Consider the following 21,843-nt stretch of genomic DNA (forward strand, 5'->3'; position numbering starts at 1 on the left):
TATTACTCCTAAACATTTTGCCAAACATCTCACACAGTCCTATCCTCCTGGTGGAGACCTGTGCCCAGAAGGGCACTTTTTCTAGTTATTACTGTTATTTCAGCTGTGTTTAACTGGGCAGGTTATTAAGAACAATGTCTTATTTACAACAACTGCCTGCAGGCATGAGGCATCGGTCTCTCGGGTAAAAGCTGTAAAGAATTAAATGGAATGCATATGAAATTCACCCCTCTTATTTCGGATGCATCATTGTGGTGGCAGCTGAAAACACGTAAATGCCATCTTATCGCAATCTCACGGCTCATGGGTGGCTATTAGAAGTAAGGTTTGTGGTTCAAAAGTACCAATCAGCTTATTTATTCAATCAGTTTAAAAAATAATCATAATAATCACACCCGTGTGAAGTGAGGGGTGCTCTTGTACATCATCACAATCCGGCCAATCACTATTGGCGTCCTCACTTTTCTGTCCTCACTTTTTATCCTCAATTCTGTGGCTCAGCCAATCAAATCATAGCTATGGGGTACACACACACAAAGCTGGGCAAAACTGACCTATACTCGAACACCGTCTATCGAGCCCAGACCATGTGTATAATTACTCTTGATTTTCCTGAACTCTCTTAACTGTCTCCAGTGCCAACGTATACTGTACTGTCGCTTCAGAGACATTTCTGATAGATCTGCATTCATTATGTGCTGTCATCAGTGATTTATGGGTCTATACCAGTATGGGGTTCTGGCAGCCATATGTTGGCTCATCCAGCCAGGGGGGCGCCATAAGTGGCAGGAAAAGCTGAATGATTCAGAGAAGTCCCATAGCTGGACAGGTCGAGACAGCTTGGTTAACACAAAGGAGAGACCATGTGCACCAGGATATCAGAGTGGTTTAAAAGTGAACCATGTTGTAGCATATTTTAAAATGGTGCATTTATATAGCGCCTTTATCCAAGGCGCTTTACATAGATTGTGCATTACATTCACCCATTCACACACACATTCATACACCGATTGCGGCGGAAGCCATGCAAGGTACCAACCAGCACATCGGGAGCAATTTGGGGTTCAGTGTCTTGCCCAAGGACACTTCGACATGTAGCCAGGAGGAGCCGGGATTCGAACCACCGACCCATGGATCATTGGACGACCTGCTCTACCTCTTGAGCCACAGTCACCTGTAGGATCAATCAGGATAGAATATGAAAACCACACCCGTGTGAAGTGAGGGGCGTTCTCATCATACATCATCCTACATCAACTCCTTCCGGCCAATCACAATTTGCATCCTCAACTACGTCTTCAATGTTTGTGTTTACACAAACCCTCAAAGGTGGACATGCAGGGATTGAGAGACTAAACTGAGCCTGAACTGTGTGTGTGTGTGTGTGTGTGTGTGTGTGTGTGTGTGTGTGTGTGTGTGTGTGTGTGTGTGTGTGTGTGTGTGTGTGTGTGTGTGTGTGTGTGTGTGTGTGTGTGTGTGTGTGTGTGTGTCATACAGTGTAAGGGCAGTGCCGTCTCCAGTCACAAATCCGCAGGGGGGCATACTTTTTTTCCAAAGGGGGCACTTAATTTGTCAACCCCCCCCCACCCCCCCAATGTATAACAAATAGTCGCCTATTAACAAAGTGATGCTTGAAAAAGGCTACAATTATGCAGCAGTACCAACAACAAACAAAGAAATACAAATATGTAAATATGTTAAGCATTATAATGTCTTCTGCATGCATATATTACCTTGTATTTCTATTAACTAATCAATTAATTTGAACATGTATATATTTACAATAATCATGGAGAAGTTATAGAGTTAACATTTGTAAAACATTAAAATATTGGTAGGCTAGGGTACTACTGGCCAATCTGGACTGGAGGGGCACAAAATCCAATCTGGGGGGGCAATGCCCCCCAATGCCCCCATGTAGAGACGGCACTGTGTAAGGGTGTCATACAGTGTCATACAATGTCATATATATATAGTGTAAGGGTGATGAACAGGCTTAAAACCAGACACAGTCCTTGTCAGCTCAACGTAGAACCCCCCCCCCACACACACACACACACGCACATACACACACACACACCCCTCTTCTCTCTCTATCTCCTTCAGTGGCCTGGTGGTGAGGCTTTATAATATTGGACAAGGAATACACTGGGACCTCAGATGGGATCACTGTCACATTCAAGCTTCCACTGCAGTGACATAGATTCCCTACCTGAGTTTGTAATACAGACATTGAGGGACATTAAATCGGTCATATATACCGTACCATTGTGGCTGCTGCCAAAGGCTATCCTCTAGCTCGTTCAGTTTACACATTTATGGACGGTTAAAAACACATTTTAAATGGCTAAATGCCTTGATAATAGTGATGATGTACATATTGTAGCCTAGTATACTCTCCCTGGGGTACAATGCTATCCGTGTAGTACAGGGAGTACTAGGGACTTCAAAAACATATTTCTTAACCAAATAAATGTAAATAGGTGTAATTACTGTAATGTGTATTGCGTGGCAGCCCTTCCTTCCCCAATGGAGCCATAGAAATGATGGACTTTTCTTTCACTGGGTCGTTTAGCGCTCATTGATCTCGTGATTACCGCGTTAACGGAGCTGTCGGCTTTGGCATCTGGCATTAGTGACTGAGGCGAGAGGAGAGGAAAATAGGCAGCGAAAGCCACTTATCATGCAGTGCCACACGCTCTCTCTACATGTCCCTCCTCATTTAAAGCCGAGCTACAGTACTTTAATTACAGTTATAAATTGGTTCAGGTTGGCTATATTTCCATATACTGTACCCCGTATACCTGATCCAGTCCAGCAAGCTTATCTCAAGCAAAATTTTGATTATTGTGTTGTGGATACACCTTGTACTGAATGTATATACTGTAGTAGTAATAATAATAATAAAAATAAATATACTCAAATAAATATATTATTATTATTATATTACATATATTATTTTGTGTATTTTCTATGGCCCCCTTTCTGTGGAAGCAGCATGATGGACTATTCGGACAGCAGACAATAACCAAGATGAAGTGCAAACCTAAGCATAAAAAAGTGATTTATAGAAAAGAGACATGTGACTGATGCGTTTTGATTAACCTGTCAAACGCTTACCCCTTCCTCTATTTTTGGATGGTGAGTAGCAGTAACAATTTAATGACACTAACTTATGGCCATTGAGGCGCAGGATTTATGTAGCTGTAAATCCACAACGCAGCAACCACTAAAAACAAAAACAAAAGCATAAAAAAATACCCCTATATCTACCTCCACACGTAGAGAAACCATAACTTCTTTCATCTTTAAGGCTTCCCAATTTGATTAACAGAGACTCGAATCATAAGAAGCTCTTAGTATGATTAAAACACAAACATAATGCTCATTCGTCGACATCTCGTCTAATCTGTCAGGCTGTTGAGGTTTCTACTTTAAAAGAGTTTTTAAAATTCTTTGCATTTTTTACATTCCCTTCTCCCTCAACACCTAACCATTGCATCGGCACTCACTCTTGATAGCAAATATGCTCAAAAACCATAGAACAATTATGCAGGAAATGGTCATGGATCAGAGTTTAATATATTTTGCTACCAGTGCTCATATATTCACTTCACGTAGTCTAGTCCGCAGCACAGAATTTGAGAATTAATTTAACAGCTAATAAGTCTGAGTGCGGGAGTAAACGTTATTATCTCCATCCATGCTGCGTTAATTTAATTGATCAGAGCTGGATGAAAGGAATCAGGTCCAGTATATGTGCTGAACATCAAGAAGTGTTGCAAGTGGTCTAATTTAGACTTTAGCCAAGATGAAATATATCACAAATCATGATTTTCCCTTAAGCGTAATGTTCACATGGGCAGAGGCAACGACGCAGTCTACCATTCATTGTCAATGGAAGCCAGCGGCATGACGATGCAAAGATGCAATGATGCATGTACAGTAGCTGCTCCAAATGATACCCCCATTCGTCTTTGCGTCTGCCCGAGCGAACGCACCATAAGCCTCTCATTAACACCCACCGTAACCTCAATCAAGACCTCGCAAATTCGCAATATACCATATTATATAATACAGCACTTTCTTCTTTTTTGTGGATGACAATTTTAGAAGAATTCAATTTGAACTTGAATCAACTGTAAGGTGTTATCAATACTCAGGTGAGTCGTAATTGATGTCAGTATATGGCCTCTCGATCTCCTAAAGGATTCCAACTGCACACAAGCAACATGCAGTGTTGAGAGACAATACATAACAACCCCGGGGTACTACAGACATGACCCAGCGGGGTCAATTAAGAGATGAAATGTATCCATTTGTGATCTATCTCTGTTAACCCATTTTGACCTGGGAACGATTCTATAAATGTCTTCTAAATCCTGACAGTTTTCTGAAAAAGCTGTGTTTCTATGTCAGTAAGTTCTTCGATTTTTCAAAAATAGCAGACCTACAAGCTCGTAGCGCAGATCTGCTATTTTTCAATAGCTAAAGCATAACATAACCCAAATGGGGTTCGCGCCCAGATTGGGTTAACCAAGTCCTGAGGTCAATGAACCTCTGTCTAAGAAGAAGACAGTGTGCTGTCAGTCTCTCTTTGGTATGAGAAATGGTATGACATCTTCACTGACGAATGGCATTTGATCCGCTGCGGTATAAAGGATTGAATTTCACGACTTCATAAGCAAAATGTCACCGTCCGCATAGAGAGGAGGCAACTTGTCATTCTTAGTATTTCCATATATCTTGTGTAGAAAACAATCATTGCATCCTATCATTATATCGCACGCACGCACGCACGCACGCACGCACGCACGCACGCACGCACGCACGCACACACGCACGCACACACACACATAACTACAGATGGCAAAGCTTTCTATGCATATTGGGATATATCCGACTGACAGACAGTATCAGGAGGTTGTGTCTGGATTAAGAGAGTCTGCTAAATGCTAAATACCTGAATTGTAAATAGTAAATTGTGTGAAAGATTTGGTAGAGAGTTCACCAGAGGTATTGACACTAAATGGGTTCTACAGGAATTCAGCCACTCCAGCAGCCCATGCACTGGTTGTCCTTGGTGGAGGCTTGTTACAGCAAAATGACTGTCCCTCACCCACCTTCCTGTCTCTTTTTGATGATAAAACCCTGACATGCTTCAAATGAGAACCCTTCAGAGTTGATCTTTAACCACTTCAACCCGAGTGCACCCTACAGTTGGGTGCCACCGATATTGTCCCTTATCATTTGACCCATTTAGGCCTGACCTCAAAATTTAAAAAAATCCTTCTAAATCCTTTTCACGATTTTTCAAAAATAGCAGACCTACAAGCTCGTAGCGCGCCACCGAGTGGCGCGCTATGAGCTTGTAGATCTGCTATTTTTCAATAGCTAAATTATAACATAATGTTTAAAACACCAAAAGGGGTTCCCGCCCCAAAATGGGTTAACTTTCCTTTTGCGCAGATCACGCAAACCTCAGCAAAAAGAAAAGGACAATATCGATGGCCTCCAACTGTATACTGGGGGGGGGGGGGGGGGGGGGGATTCCGCAGAAATTGCAGCTCTACAAGCGTCACAATGCGATCTGCATGTAGTCCATAGGTAGATCTGCTATGTCTGGCGAAGCGATTTTAGCATATTGTGCTGTATTTTTCAGTAAAATATGTGTTTTTTTATGTATATTCAAGGAAATAACATGGTCACTGCACATACTGTAGTGTATGTCAAAACTGTTCACTTCCATTCTATGGGAACAAAAGGATGGAGCTTCGGGTTCTAAAAATCTATATTTTTTATGTTCTAGCCTATATCAAATACTCTACTGTGTTTGTGGGATGGCATTTCTGAATTATACTTATTATTTGCCAAAGCTGTATGATGTAGGCTACTGCATGATCGCATCTATAAGCTCATGGAGGGCATACAATCTCACCGTCTGCATAGAGAGGAGGCAACTTGTCATTCTTACCATTTCCATATAATCACTGCAAATTTCAAGCACATTTACATGATCCATTGCAGTTATACAGTATTCATGCTGGATGTCACCTGGCACCCACTGTGATACAAAGTCATTGCATGCAGGGATCAAAGCACCTCCCCTTTAGACTATGGAATATTCTTTGCAGAATGTTAGTACAAAAATGACATTTGCAATGCCCAGAGAACAGGTTTAATGGGCTATATATGCACGCATAGCCATTTTGGAAAGAACCAATGGGGCCCCTTCCCTACTTCCTTCACAGGTGTTACCGATGATACTAATGAAGGTTCTGTTCCATTCTGGTCAAAGAGCCAGGTGCTGCTATTGTGGATGTTGGCTCACTGGAAACACTCTGGTGCACCTACACCAGTGGGTCTCAAAGTGTCCTTGAGTGCGTTCCAAATGGCCCCATACGGGCATGTGCAACTCTGAGTGTACAAATGGAACCAAATGGACCTGTAAGGGTCCATTTGGTTCCATTTGTACACTCTCAGAGTTATGGGGGTCCTTGAAATTAAAAAGTTTGAGAACCACTGCACACTGAATGGAACAGACTAGAGCCTTAATTAGTATCATTGGTAACACCTGTGAAGGAGGTAGGTATAAGCGGCCCAGAGGTAGGAAGAGTTATTCTGTCAGTGTGCAGCCCATTGCCTCTCTGTGGAGAGGGGCTGTCCAGCTCTGATGGACTAAGCTCAGCTGGCATACATGGAGGGCAGCCAGCACCACCACGGTCAGTTCCACTCTGTTACCCTGCCAAGTGGCCAGTTGGTTGGTGGCGGCGGCACAACACCTGAGCCACAGAAACTTGTCAGCCACAGCATTTTAGTCCCAACGGAGGCTTTCAAGGGGAAAGGAGGCCGCTCACTAGCTACCGGTGATTTGGGTTTTCCCATGTTTTTCTGTCATCCCTTATCGGCATTGGATTCGGTAGGCAAGGAGAAGAAAGAGCAAGGTCCCCGGGAAGAGAATGTTTAATTTCATCCCTTGAGAGTTTATTACGTGGGCAGTATTTTAATAGACATTACCACTTGCTTGATATTTACTGTGGCAGCAATACAGTCGTCACGGTTACCATACTGTGGTACATCATTATGCAGGAATTGTATTAACACAATTTGAAGGGAAATGCAGGTATTCTGAAATCATGGAGCAATATTCAAAAAGGCGAAACATGATAGAGAGGTGTAGTGTGATGCAAAATGAATGCCTTTACAATCCAAGCGAGACAAGGACAGTCTGTTTTTTTAAAGTTTTTTTTTTTTTTGCGGCTTACGCCTTTTATTGGTTTTTTGAAGGGACAGACAGTAGGCTGACAGGAAACGGGAGAGAGATGGGGGAAGACATGCAGTAAAGGCCGTGTCGGGCTCGGGAGTCGAACCCGCGGCACACTGCGACTGGATTACCAGTCGGGTGCCCAGACGGTTACGCCACCGCCTGGGCCAAGGACAGTCTGTTGACGCACGAGCCCGATTCAACTATCAGAATCCCAATGAGATAGCTCTGATATCATTATGTACTGTAGTGGATCTACAACAATGACATAAACATGAATTAATTTATGTTCTCACAGGAGAGGACAGTATTAACATAAGTAAAATAAAAATAATCATTATGTAACGTGACCACGTTCAGAGGCCTACAGTACTTAAACGTATGTACTGTTTTCTATCTCCGCCGGGTTTAAATAGTTGTAGGGCACGGGGAGCTCGGAATTCCTCTTTGCGACAGAGTCTCTGAGGCGGGACAGCTCTTCTTGGAAAGCCTTGATCATCTGCTTGGGCGCCGCCTCGTCAAAGCACTCGTCCCTATATGAACCCAGAGGAACCTGAGGAAGATGATGGGAAGAAGCAATTAATCAATTTTGGCCTGACCTCGAAATTTAAAAAAAATCTTCTAAAATCCTCCAGTTTTCTGAAATAAATATTTTCACGATTTTTCAAAAATAGCAGACCTACAAGCTCGTAGCGCGCCACTCGGTGGCGCGCTATGAGCTTGTAGATCTGCTATTTTTCAATAGCTAAAGTATAACAGAATGCTTGAAACACCAAAATGGGAGTCATAGGGTTGCGCTCTTTCGTGCAATGTTGAAACGTACAAAGTCAAATCTCTGGCTCAGCATCCATGCGGTTGCCAGACACCTAGCGGTGATCCCCTTGTTTGGCAACGTCTCCAAAATGGTCTCCATGGTAGAGTTCCCCTTAGTGGTTGGAGGAGCTTTGCGCAGCACGGGAGGGTTGTTGGGCATCCAGCTGTGGTAGTCAAACTAAAAGAGAGAGACAGGTGTACAAGCTTATTGCAACATCTAAAACATGGGCTTAGTCTATCAGGGCTGCCTCTGGCTCATCCATAAAGTTCCGTGCATAAAATGTGATGTGATGCCTCTTGGAACTATGACTGGTGGCCTTCTGTTGGCATTGTTTCTTTATTGTCTATGTACTGTGTGATCTGTTTGTTTGTATATGTTTTATGTATATCCTGATGACTGCTGTGCACAAAACAAATTTCCGAAAGGACAAATAAAGTATCTATCTATCTACATCTGTGCAGTGGTGAGAAAAGTACTCAAATGTTTTGCTCAAGTATAAAAGTATTAATTACTGCAATGTAGAATTACTCTGTTACAAGTCGGAGGCTGGAATTCAATTCATTCATTGTGCATAATTGTGCATTGTGTTTCAAGTTTTCAAATGTATACAAATATTTTGAAAATGGCAGATCTACAATATTTAAAAACAAAAACAATATTTGGATCCGAGATGTATACTGTAGAAGTAAAAGTACTGGAAATACTTGGAAATACTCAAGTAAAGTGCAAACACGAAACACTTCAAAATTTTACTTAAAGGGAGACTTCACCCCTTTTCCAACCAGATCTTATTTTAATGATGTTTGGGAGACAAGAAACACGTCCCTTTCCATGATGTCATGGACACTGGGCTCACTTCCTTCCTGGACTACAATTCCCTTAATGCTTTGGTGCACTGCTCCTCCTTGTGGATAGGGAGAGGCTGTCTTACTGAGACAACATGTAGTCCAGGAAGTAATGACACTTACCCACATAAATACCCCAGAGAGTGTTTCTTGTTAAGTACAGTATAAAGTAAATGTACTTATTCCACCACTGCATCTGTGCATGTTCCCACAGTCAGGGAAGCGTTGATGACTCCTTCGTCTCACCTGGCCACCGTGGACTGCGGCATGCTGAGCTGACACTGTGAAGATCACCATGGTGATGTACTTGATGACCTCCTCCACATTGAGAAAGGTCGCAGGAATCCCTGTTTGTTTGGGTCACCGACACGTCCGTCCAGCAGCCATTTTGATACGGTATATACGCTTTTGTCAATGTCCAGTCATGTTAAATATTCACTCACATATTTGATGTTTACTCACTACTAGATGGACACTTTAAGTTACATTACCTGAGCTTTCGTTTCCTAAGAAGCCATGGGTGAATATGTCACTGACCCAGGCCTGCAGCTCGGTGTCCTTACACACGTCACTGTCTGAGGGGTAATAGTGCCGCACTATTTCCTTCACAAAGCTGGAGAGGAAACACAGTACCGGTAGATATCAAAAACTTTGTTGTGCAAAATGCTGCATGCGTTCTGTTTTTTAACCGTATTAATGCCAAGACCGCGTTCTTCTCCCGCCTGTGCCAAATCGAGGGACCTCGCCTTTCTTTAATTTAATTTAATCGTGTAATTAAAAATATTTTTATTTATTTTGCTTTTACTCACATACAGCCTGAGCCTACATACGGATCCGACATGCACGCACATGCACGCTTAAAACTCCCCTTTCTGCTCAAAATGAGCCAAAATCCAGTGTTTGGAAGGTTATTATTCCCTCTTCTTAGATCCGCAGATGAAAACAACTCAGTGCCGGTCTACCACAGCCTACAGTTTATTTGCATATCTATCACCTCTCTCTCTCTCTCCCTCCCCCACTCTCTCTCTCTCTCTCTCTCTCTCCCCCACTCTCTCCCTCTCTCTCCCCCCCACTCTCTCTCTCTCTCTCTCCCCCACTCTCTCTCTCTCTCCCCCACTCTCTCTCTCTCTCTCTCTCTCTCTCTCTCTCTATAGAGCAGTGGTTCTCAAAGTGGGTTCCGGGGACCCCCGGGGGTCCTTGGGGGGGGGGTGGGGAGTTCCAGGGAGTCTTCAGCTAAAGTATTGGTAATTAGGAACCAAATGGGCCGTAACACAGGGCTGTAACTCAGAGTTTACAAATGGAACCAGATGGAGCCTTATGGGTCCATTTGATAAAAATGTTACACTTTCAGATGTATGTGGGCCTAATATACCAAACTGAGGGTCCTTGAAATTACAAAGTTTGAGAACCACTTCTCTAGAGAGACTACTATTTATTTTAAGACAATTACCTATGTGTGTGTGTGTGTGTGTGTGTGTGTGTGTGTGTGTGTGTGTGTGTGTGTGTGTGTGTGTGTGTGTGTGTGTGTGTGTGTGTGTGTGTGTGTGTGTGTGTGTGTGAGAGAGAGAGAAACCTGTAGCAGCAGTTATTGCGACAGCAGGTCGCATTTACTATGAAAACCTGCATTTCCCGTCAGTTCGTCAGTCAATCCATCACCCCACGCCTCCAAATATGGTCACACATTGTGACATCGCGTCTCCATATATGGTCACGCATTGTGACATCACCTCTCCATATATGAACACGCATATGTCAGTCTGACATGATCAAACCCTCTACACTCAACAAGACACGATATATATGGCCATGAACCCTGGCCATACAGTACATGTTTTTCATTGTGCATTTTTTTGGTCAAAGATGATCCCATGCCAAAGCGACAGCACTCGCCCAGCAGTCTGCCGTCACCCAAGCGGATGCGTGCACACGCTGATCTGCCCCAGCAGTGCAACCTCCACACTCTCACGGAGGCTCTCGCCACCGCCAGAGTCTCACGCACTAGCCGCCTCTTGCCACGCCTAAGCAGAAGTTCTTAGCCTGTGGCGTCTGCGACGTCTGTAACCGGCCAGCAACTCCACATCTGACCTCACTGACACCAGATGAATAGTTTAACTCCTGCTTCTCAACTGTGCCGTATTAAGAAGCTCTGTTGTTTCAGCCCTCAGGCGTCTTACTGGTATGTCATAACACCAAATTGTATTCTGTTCACCTGGTGATGATATCCCACAGCTTGAGTCCATCATCTCTGTAGTAGTAGTTAGGGACAGACTCCAGTCCTCGTGCTGCGATGTTCTCTGGCAGACACAGTGAGTTGTAAGTTGTCTGAGCATGAGCCCTCCTCATCAGCTCCGTAATCCCCTCTGTTGCCAGTGTACTCTACAGAAAGACAGCATGTACATGTATGCTAGTAGTATCCCTTAATTACTAAAACACCAACAATGATTTTCAAAATAAGTACCGGTAATTCAAGTTTAAAATGTTCATGTTTGTGAATGTATTTTCCGTATACGCGGATATATTTCTATCCTTGTGGAGGGTTCATACTTCGGCCATAATTCCTCCTGGCCCGAGTTGCTCACGACCTTGAACATTCAGTTGGAGGGTGTAACGGAAGTGAGGCATCAGCAGCTGGACATAAAACATAATCATGAATATTAATAGAAAGGTGAATATTGATGTCAAATATTCAAGGCAAAAAAAAAAAAGTGATCTGTCACAAAAGGTGCTTATTTTTCATAGAAGACTTTAACCCATTTTGGGCGGGAACCCCTTTTGGTGTTAGCATTATGTGATGCTTTATCTATTGAAAAATAGCAGATCTACAAGCTCATAGCGCGCCACCGAGTGGCGCGCTATGAGCTTGTAGGTCTGCTATTTTTGAAAAATGACGTAGATGGATGTAGAAGACATTTTTAGAATCTGATCTCAGGTCAAAATGGGTTAATCAGAGGGTTGATAATGAAGCTGTAGTATACTGTAGTAATGGCTTTTGTTATATGGTCTAAAGAAATAATAATACTGGCACATCTACTGGATGGCAGGACCAACAGTGGATAAGGCAATATAAAGTCTGCACACTGTAACACTGCAAAGCTCCCAGTCAAGGCTTTATATTTATAGATTGCTTCGACACAGTCTTTATCAGACTCATATTATGGTCTGACCTTATTCACAAAAGCTTCATTCATATACAGACATATATTTAGCCCATATTATAACTTCATGAAAATAGAGTATAATATAAACTCTATTTAAATGTATCACTGGAGGGGCTTTTAAAAAAAAACCTGTAGTAAAACAACACGGCCAGTTTGTGCTACAAAGATTTATGGTCTGAGAGGTTTGACTTTGAAGCGGAAATAAAATGCCCTGTTCGGGCCATAAAAACGGGACCAGAGACAAACAGATCAAATAGCTGCACAATCTCTCGCCGCATGATCGTACCTTGTAGATGGGATGAATACCCGGAAGGCATCGCAGAGTGGCAATTGCAAAGACCTCTGCCAGCAAATGAGTATTCAGAAGGTGATAGACAGCCTGATTTAGGAGGGTATCTGCATTTTTCAGAAAGATCTTGGCTAGCAGCCAGTCGGTCTCTGGGTCACAACGCAGATAAATTGCATTTTCCTCTGAAGGTTGCTGATTCAGCTTTAGGATGTCAAAAAAGACACATTATTATACATTTTAATGCAATATGTCATTGGAACTTTGCACACTTTTTTTCCACCAAAGTATATTGATAGTTTACATAGCACTTTTGGTAAAGTGCTATGTGTCAAATAATGATCCAGTGACTTCTATTCTTTGACTCTTTACAGTAGGAAGCCAGGCAGTGATATACTGTATGAACATCAGCAAAATACCTGAATTGCAATGGGCATCAGTTTCTCCTCAGAGTTCATGTAGAACAAGCAAAGACCAGGCGTCAGAGGCAACGGTGCACCTTTGTCCTCCCTGGTGGGCAATCCATCCATGTTCTTGTAGTCACAGATGAATATGTTGCCTTTCTGTATGGGAGAAACGGGTAGATTACGGCAGTGGTTTTCAAACATGTTGTGCCCGAGGCTCATCAAACAAAGGGCAAGTTAAAAACTGAAAGCACACCTATATGCTATATTCATATCTGTGGAAAAATAGCCTCTAGTCTGACTATAACATGTGTTTATCACTATAGTACACTTGTTTTTATTTACTAATACCAAATAAAATGTTTAACCAACTTAAAGCCCTATTTCATACTTTCACTTGTCATAATATTGAAATTCGAGAGACAGCTTCTTCACCCTGAAGAAGGCAGCTTGACTGTCCGAAACGTTGGTCTTGTCTCTGTGATCCACACTCGCAGCTATACATACATACATACATACATACATACATACATACATACATACATACATACATACATACATACATACATACATACATAATTATTATTATTACTACACTTCCATACCATCATCTCAATCTGCAGAGAGCTGCCATCCTCTAAGAAGGCCTTCACCATCTCCTCTGTGACTGGAAAGTTAGAGGGAAGCTTCGAACAGCGGCAGATCACATTTGGATTGGTTGCGTTCAGAAACTGGTATCCATAAAATGCATCTTCCATCCAGTGCTCACAGACGTACTCTGGAAGGAACAGTTTTAATCTATTGTTTAATTAATGTATTTATTGTAATGTCTCTAACGAAGCTGTGAAAGTATGTCAGTTTGACCAAGTACGGTATTAAGAAAAAGCGGATATGTTGCTTAAAAGTTTTTTAAGAGAATGATGCATTAACCCATTCAGGACGGAAACCCCTTTTGGTGTTTTAAGCATTATGTTATACTTTAGCTATTGGAAAATAGCAGATCTACAAGCTTGTAGTGCGGCACAGAGTGCCACGCTACGAGCTTGTAGATCTGCTATTTTTTTTTAATCGTAAAAATGTGGCAAATCTTTGAATATATATTCTTTCAGAGCGAACATTTTTAACTCAAATCTTTGCTTCTGGAGGGGTCCCTGGAACAACATATTTTCAGATGGGGGTCCGCAGCCAAATACATATATAATTCTGGAGGTCCTCGAAATGAAGAAAGTTGAGCACCACTGACATAGAAACATAGGTTTTTCAGAAAACTGTTATACGATTTAGAAGCAATTTTTTTTTTTTTAATCGGCCTCAATTCTAAATGGGGGCTTGACAACCTGCAGGCCAATCGTACCAGAGATGGGTGTCTTGTTAATGGAGAAGACCTTTTTCATGGCCTCAAGGTCTTTCCACTGATCAGTAGAGTCTTTTAGTCCCTTCAGTACGAGTTCAGCATTACTGAAAATGAACAGAAAGATGAAAACGTTTCTGACTCTGCACATAGTTATCAACAGATGATGATCCCACAACCTTTTATTTTTATTCTACCGTTATTCAGATTTGAATTATATCCATTAGCTTTAATTGCATGGCATGTTTTGTTTCTAGCTAAGTTATAAGGTACATTAATTAACAAAATACAAGGTTTGTGTGTGAACAATAATCACAAAGAAATTAAATTACAATAAAGAAAAATATGCAGGGATTTACATGCCTGGCCTACTCGCAGTGTGCACATTAAAGGACCACTTCACCACTTTTCAACTTCTCTTCCTATAATTGGTCCTAACTAATGTTCATGATAAAATACCACCATGTTTTCCTACTCAGTCTGTGTCTCATAGGAAGGCTGTGGGCAGTTCAGAAACCCGTCCACCAGTGACATCATCAATGGTGAATCCAAGCTAATAGAAACGGCAGGCTTTCTTTTCCTGAAAAGTTGCAATGCAAAAGTTGAAGCCATCGTTCTCACGATAATACAAATCTAAATACATTTTAAAACAAATCTTGTAAATGATGATGTCACTGGTGGACGGGTGTCCGAACTGCCCAAAGCCCTCCTATGAGACACAGACTGAGTAGGAAAAAATGGTGGTGTTTTATCATGAACATTAGTTAGGACCAATTATAGGAAGAGATGTTGAAAAGTGGTGAAGTGGTCCTTTAAGAAATGTGGCACTGATCGGGTCAAGTGGTTTGCAAGATTAGCCGTGGAAAGACACACAGAGAGAAATTAACGGAATTTACGGAAATCGACACCGCCTTCTGTTTCTACGTTACCCCAATCTGGAACATATGGCCAGCGGATTTCATGTTTCCTGTGGAATTGGGAAACGGGTTATTAACTCACGTTGTTTGTTTGGAAATAAAACGCTCTGATCTATATTTGAAGTTGAAGCACATTTCGTCTGGGAGCTCCGAGCTATCCTTGAAATTGCTGATGTATGGCAGCCCTTCAGCATATGTCTTCCACCTGCAGACCGAGAAATGACAGCATGTAAAATCTAGTGCTTGGTGGAAATAAAAACGTCTGGGTTTCCGAGGCTAGTCTAAAAGAGACTTCTGGCACTACAACCTAATTCATACTGTGTTGTATGACCCTTTCACTTGCTGAGAACATTTATGGCAACACTGTTTATACACACACAACAAAATATAAGGTTTAAAACAGCAACGTAACGTTGATTTGTACTGAGCACGCACACAAAAACGTACTGGTACGTGGCTTGGCGACGTAACAACTCTTTTTTCCGAAGGTCAATAAGCAGAGAATGGTCATCCTCAAAAAGCTTTGTGGCTGAAAATGGCAAGGACAAATAAGAACAGATCATAAAGAATCCAATACATCAAAAACACCAAAGGAATGCTTTACTAGAAAGGTTAGAACAAAAGGAATTCTTAAGAACCTAATAAAGGGATAAAAAAAAACACTTTTGGTCATTTTATCATTTACTCAGGTTTATGTGAACACCCCAGACAGTTTTAAAGTTGCTCAATTCAGTATTAAGATATTTGATATTGTAGCTGCCCCGCCCCCTTCCAACACAAACCCATTGTAACTTCAAACTCAATTTTAACTATGATAGATTAATCGAAAACACCTGTGCTTTATTCTGGTGACTGATACTGCCCATACGTTTTTTTTATTCCTGTTTTCCATTAATTGTTAATATTTTTTGGGGGAAATGAAAAACATCGGGGAAAGAATACAAAATACAAATTGTAAATAAATGAAAAAAGTAATAATAATAAAAACATGGGCACCTCACATATTAGGAGGACACTATGAGTCACCAGAAAAAAAGGAGGTTGAAGTTGCAATGTGTTTGTATAGGAAGAGGGTGGGGGAGCTAAAATGAATATCAAAAATCTAAATACTGAATCAAGCAACCTAAAAACTGTCTGGGGTGTTCACATAAGCCTGTGTATAGACGATGGCATTTTGTTTAATGTGTACTGTGTGCATGTCTGCGATTGGCTAGCCACACCGGTATCCCATATACTGTTGGGACAGAAGCGTTGTAGTTGGCTACTTCGTAGTATAGATCCCATAAGCCGGACAGACAGGCGCACAATCGATTGGCTATAGTCAAACAACAACTGGTCAGCCAGCAGACAAAGGCCAATAGGTCAAACTTGATTGCTGTTGACTGTGGCACAAACGTGTGCCAAACATGGTTCCTTTGTTGTTTGTGTTATCAAGAATCTGCACCCGGTTTGACCGTAAGCTCTTCGAGTTGAACGTGCCTAGTCTTATAAGTGAACTTGCCAGAGTCGCTATAGTGCCACGCCATAGTATTGCGGGACGTGTTTCCCATATGACACAGGGATGATTGCTCTGTCATTATTAATTGCGACCACAGGTTGTATTTTTAATTGCGACTGCAAAACGCATTTACTTTGAAATCGTGCATTTCCCGTCAGTCCGTCCGTCACCCACCCCACGCCTCCATATATGGTCATGGCTCGTGACATCATCAAGGATTGAGATCCCTTCATCGTCATCAATATTAAGCCCATATATGGGAATGCCCATATATGGAGATCCCTGATGTCATCAATATTGGCCAGCAACTTTAAATCTGGCCTCAAACCCTTAGATCTCCATATGGAGCTGACCTGTTCTGACATTCCATATGTTGATCCTTCTCCATCCATCCTTCCTCTTCGATGTCTCCCTTTTGACTGATAGCTGTCCATTTAAACTCTAGACAGCCTAGGCCCCAAAGTTATTAGTGCAGCCGTGCCCGGCAGCCGGTGAAAACATGCCCAAAAGTTAAGGCCCTCATCAAACCCTGTACACTCAAGACACTGAACCCTGTAGTGTACACGCTGCCACTTTTAGATCTCCATATATGGAGCTGCCCTTTGGGGCGAGCTCGCTTCTCGCCCTCAGGGCGTCTTACTGGTAAGTAATAACACAAAAACAACGTGCACAAGAAACCAGCTAGCCTATAGTTTTTGCCAGATTCACTGTGGAAAGGCACGCACGCACGCACGCACGCACGCACGCACGCACGCACGCACGCACGCACGCACGCACGCACGCACGCACGCACGCACGCACGCACGCACGCACACACACACACACACACACACACACACACACACACACACACACACACACACACACACTGGGGGTGAATGAGCTAAGAAACCTTATGTCCATTTGGCCCATCATAGGTACCTCTTCCTCCTCTAAGCTCTACGGGGTCCCCCCTGGACAGCCAGCGGTGACAGGGGAAGAGGATCACATCGTTCTCTGGCGTCGTCAGCGCCACCTTGGAGCAGAACCATTTGTCTTCTGGGTTCAGTAAAAATGGCTCTTTTTCAATCTTTACAACAAGGATTTGGCCCAGAGGCGAAGATGCTCTCACAGTGTAGTTCCCTGTCTGTTGGTTGGCGATATGTATAGGAAGATATGCAACAGCTTGCATATTTGATGTATATTATGCATACAGTATGTATGCAACAGGTACCAATGAATTTGGAAACAAATCTTTCATTGTAATGTATATTCACAATTTCACACGCACGCAGTCGCACACGCACGCACACACCCCTTTGTATTTTTGATTTTTTTCTTTTACAAAACATAACCACTTCAGCCCTATATGGCCTACATTTCGGCCATTCGAAAATAGCCGAACTACATGCTCACAATGCTTCGCAATGTGACGCATTGTGAGCATGTAGATCTGCTATTTTCAAAAGATTTGTATACATTTGGAAACTTGAAATGGAACATTCTGCACAATGAGTACTTTCTACTTTTGGTACTTTAAGTAGCCTACATTTTTATGCCAATTAATTTGTACTTTTACTCAAGTACATTTAGTGGTAATTTGAGTAAAATAAAAACCACTGAATATTACCTGCCACACATGGTTTCAATAATACTGTACCTCTCCTGCCTCAACGTTGTCCAGTTGCGTGCGTTTGCTCTCCCCTTCAGTGCCGAACAACGTCACATATATCCGGTCATATGTTCCTGCAAAGGCCTCGTCTGCTGTTGTCACTGCTAGCTTGTACTCAGCCATGATGGCTTAGTGCAATTACAGTCTGCAATAAAACATAGAGTTATACATTCCATATGGCCGCCTGAATACATATCGTTATAACCTATATAAAAAATCATGTTTGATTAAAAATTGAAAACATTCAGTATGATAAAATATATTATGAATATTATCTAGGCCTACACAACATACCCAGTTTAAAAATAATGTAGCCAAAGTTGTCCAATTCCTTGCACTCACTCGCCACCTTAGCTCGAAGTAAGGTGAAATGAAACCAGATCTGTCAACCACAACACTGTCACAATCGTGTCTACCATGGTCAAAATGGACGTGCGTCTTTCTTTTTATACTTCAGTAAGAACAGTTGGCACAAGCACAAGTTCACTTGGTTCTACTCCTCGTTGGGAGGAGACTGACATCATATTCAAATACTTCTAGTCTAACTATACAATAAACCATGACGTTTCATAATTGATGCAAATTGATGAACAGTCCAACCAGCTGACACTTTGACACAATCATAGTGAATAAATGCACTGTTATACTGTAATACTATTTGAGTGAGGGGCGCTCTAATCATTGTACGTCATCTTACATCATCATCAAGAATGGTGGTCCCTTATTGGCCAAGGCCAAGGGTTCCCTCCGACAAACATATGCCGATTTGTTCAGACACATATGACGTAAAATCTCCATCCATTCATTGTCAATGGCAGCCATTTAATGTCTGTGTTCAGACAGAATCCACACTATAACCCCTCAATAATAAATCCCCTCCCATCCACTTGCATGCAGTTGCTCACCCAGTGCATACTCCCTTTTCACCCCTTCTTCCGGGTTGGAAAAGTGATGGGCGCGGCCTGTTTGAGTCCTCTTGACGTCATAAATTGTATTCACGAACGGGCTGGGGCTCGTGTCATGAACGAGTACGAGCTCCGTTGTATCGTGTAGTGTATCGCTCGTTCATGTGTTTGGCCCAAGCTGCGGTGGTCTATGATCGGCCAGCATGTAGATTTGGCTTCAATTCTTTTGGTTAAAAAAAAAAACCTTATCTCAAAAAGTACTGGCTAGATAGCCATGCCATATTCTATGCACTCATGCTCCCTGGAGGATGAATCCTGCTGATTTTGGTAACCCCATAGCCTTGCTTCTAGCCGCTAGTGGATATTTTGACCTCAAGGTGACACTCCGAGAACTCTAGATAGAATCTAGCAACGTCCTGAGGTCAAAATGTCCATTTGCACAGAAGATATCTCAAAATGAAATGGGTGAATTGCAATTAAACTTGCTGAGTGCACTTGCATCCATGCATGGTGAATATCGTTGCTGTCGGAGGAAACCTCATAACTCCATTTTTGAGTTTTTTTATTTTTTGGGCATAAATCAGTGCTATTGAACACCCTTTACGTCTGTGTGTTGTTTCGAAAATATTGAACCAATGGAAAGTAGTAAAAAGTGCTTTGGACAAAACCTCTTAACTCCATTGGACCCTCAAAATGTCTGCTAAAGCAACTAACTCCACCACCTCTCCCCCTCTCATGGAAGTAATTGACAATATATAGTTACAACACCAACTTTGATGAGGCTGCATATTGCTTTGTTTTAAAAATATAAGGTTTTCTTCATTTCCTGAAAACATTTTTTTTGGAGTTATACGTTTTCCTCCCGACCGCAGAGATATGAACCATAACCATTTGAGCACCAATAGGCATACAGTATGACAGGATGAACCCGTTAGTGAATGACCCTATATAGATATAGATAGATCCGACTTTTTTGCCGCTGGATTCTTAGATTGTGCAGTGGTTCATCTTAATCCCCCTTATTTATCAGTATATAAAATATCACACAATGCAACTGAAACCTTGACTTCAAGCTACATTTTTCACTACATGCATGAGTGGCCAGTGCATTTAGGTAAAAAGACTTTTCTGCATTCAACTAAAGATATATTACTCTTTTGTTTCAGGGTTGGTAGCTCCCTGCATGACTGGAGGTCAGTGTGATGTTTTATCATAAGCACATACTGAAACTGAAATTGCTACCTAAATAAAGTGCCCCTCGGGGCACAGGTCTCCACCAGGCCAGGTCAGGTTGTGGCCTCCTGATGGTGCTATAATAGGACAGGTCTCCTCTCCACCAGGCCAGGTCAGGTTGTGGCCTCCTGGTGGTGCTATAATAGGCCAATGTGAATAGGGTGCCATTTCTTCTTATGCCTTCCTCAGCCTAGGAAAGTACATGAAAGAATTCAAATTGCACGCTGTGTTCATGATTTGAGGCTTTTTGTTGAAAACGGGCCAGTCCTGCAAACTTTGGAAGCCAATGTTAGCCAATTAGGATGGAATATGAGATATCGGACAAATCAGTCTTGAACACATGACTATAGAGATACTGAAATGAAATTAAATGATTACTATATTTACCCAGGGTATCTGGGCTAAGCTCAAGAACTTGTTTCCAGCCAGGCCAGTCATAGAACTCATTTCATCGGAGTGGTTCAATGCCTTGTTCAAGGGCACTTCAGCGGTGGTAATTTTAACGTGTCGGACCGCTGATTCGAACTGGCGACCTTCCGGTATCAAGACCGCTCCGCTATCCGTTCGGCCACCGCTGCCACACTGTACACTACTGTGTACCGATGTGTGGGATGTTAGACAGAATCTGGAGGAGTAATATCAAAAAATGTGTTTTACAAAAGTCGGCCTCTTGGTGGCGCTATAAAAGGCAGATGTGAAAAATGCAGGGCAAATGACGGAGGGCTAAAACATACTCTCTCCCCATGCCTTCGGCCTGGTGAGACAATGATATGCCTGGGTCCTGAATAGAATAGACAAATGAACCTGGAAGTTAGTTTGTGATCATAGGGATTAGGGAAAACTTTACTGTTTAGAATAGATCACCATGTTTTTCATAAGCACATGCTGAGGCAATGCAAATGATATGGGCTCAGAATAGATTAGATAAATTAACCTGGAAGTCAGTGAGTGAGGGCAGTAAATGTAAATCACACATTTAATAATTTACTGTGCATGAGAGATGTCTGTGTATACGAGAAGGCTTTTGAGGAGTGAGAAGGCACACTTCCTGACTTCCATGATGAATGGAATGAGTGTCAGGTGCACAGTGCACACACTACCAAGCTAATAGAAGCCTATGGAAGATGAATGGCAAATGTTTGAAAAGCCAAAACATGTGCCTTGGGCTTGGAGGACAGAAGAAGCACAATTCTCTTTTCTGCAGTCATAGGGAAATGACTTGGAAGTTTTAGTACTTTGGCATTCAATTTCCTGAATGTCCATGACTTATTTGCACGTACTTCCTCTCTGGACTATTATTATATATTTTCGGTGTCTTATTTCAAATTGAACATGCCATCCATCTTGCAGATGGGATACCGGAAGCTGAGGAAAGTGCAACGAGCACTGCCTGTCAAGGCGGAATGTGTGTTCGGTGCCTGGCTAATTGGGCTGCTGAAAACAGCCTGTAGCCAAACAAACAGTTGCAGGAACTGAGGCAAAAGTTGGGTAGTATTTTCCACTGCACAAAGCCATAG

General features: G+C 42.2%; 1 protein-coding gene across 1 annotated transcript; it reads right to left on the reverse strand.

Annotated features, from left to right (window-relative positions):
• Window positions 1–7,570: 7,570 nt before the first annotated feature.
• LOC306941094 (polyunsaturated fatty acid lipoxygenase ALOX8-like) lies at window positions 7,571–18,311 on the reverse strand (the record flags this gene model as incomplete). The annotated part of the gene is made up of 14 exons (XM_079526400.1): window positions 7,571–7,817; window positions 8,088–8,255; window positions 9,170–9,270; window positions 9,415–9,536; window positions 11,133–11,299; window positions 11,468–11,551; window positions 12,368–12,571; window positions 12,787–12,930; window positions 13,377–13,549; window positions 14,126–14,229; window positions 15,122–15,244; window positions 15,487–15,568; window positions 17,459–17,606; window positions 18,177–18,311. The coding sequence occupies 14 exons, from the start codon at window positions 18,309–18,311 to the stop codon at window positions 7,638–7,640; spliced, it is 1,935 nt and encodes a 644-aa protein (XP_079382526.1). The 3' UTR covers window positions 7,571–7,637.
• Between the last annotated feature and the right edge of the window lie 3,532 nt (window positions 18,312–21,843).

This window comes from Electrona antarctica, assembly GCF_951216825.1.
Source record: "Electrona antarctica genome assembly, chromosome: 17".
Classification (NCBI taxonomy): domain Eukaryota; kingdom Metazoa; phylum Chordata; class Actinopteri; order Myctophiformes; family Myctophidae; genus Electrona; species Electrona antarctica.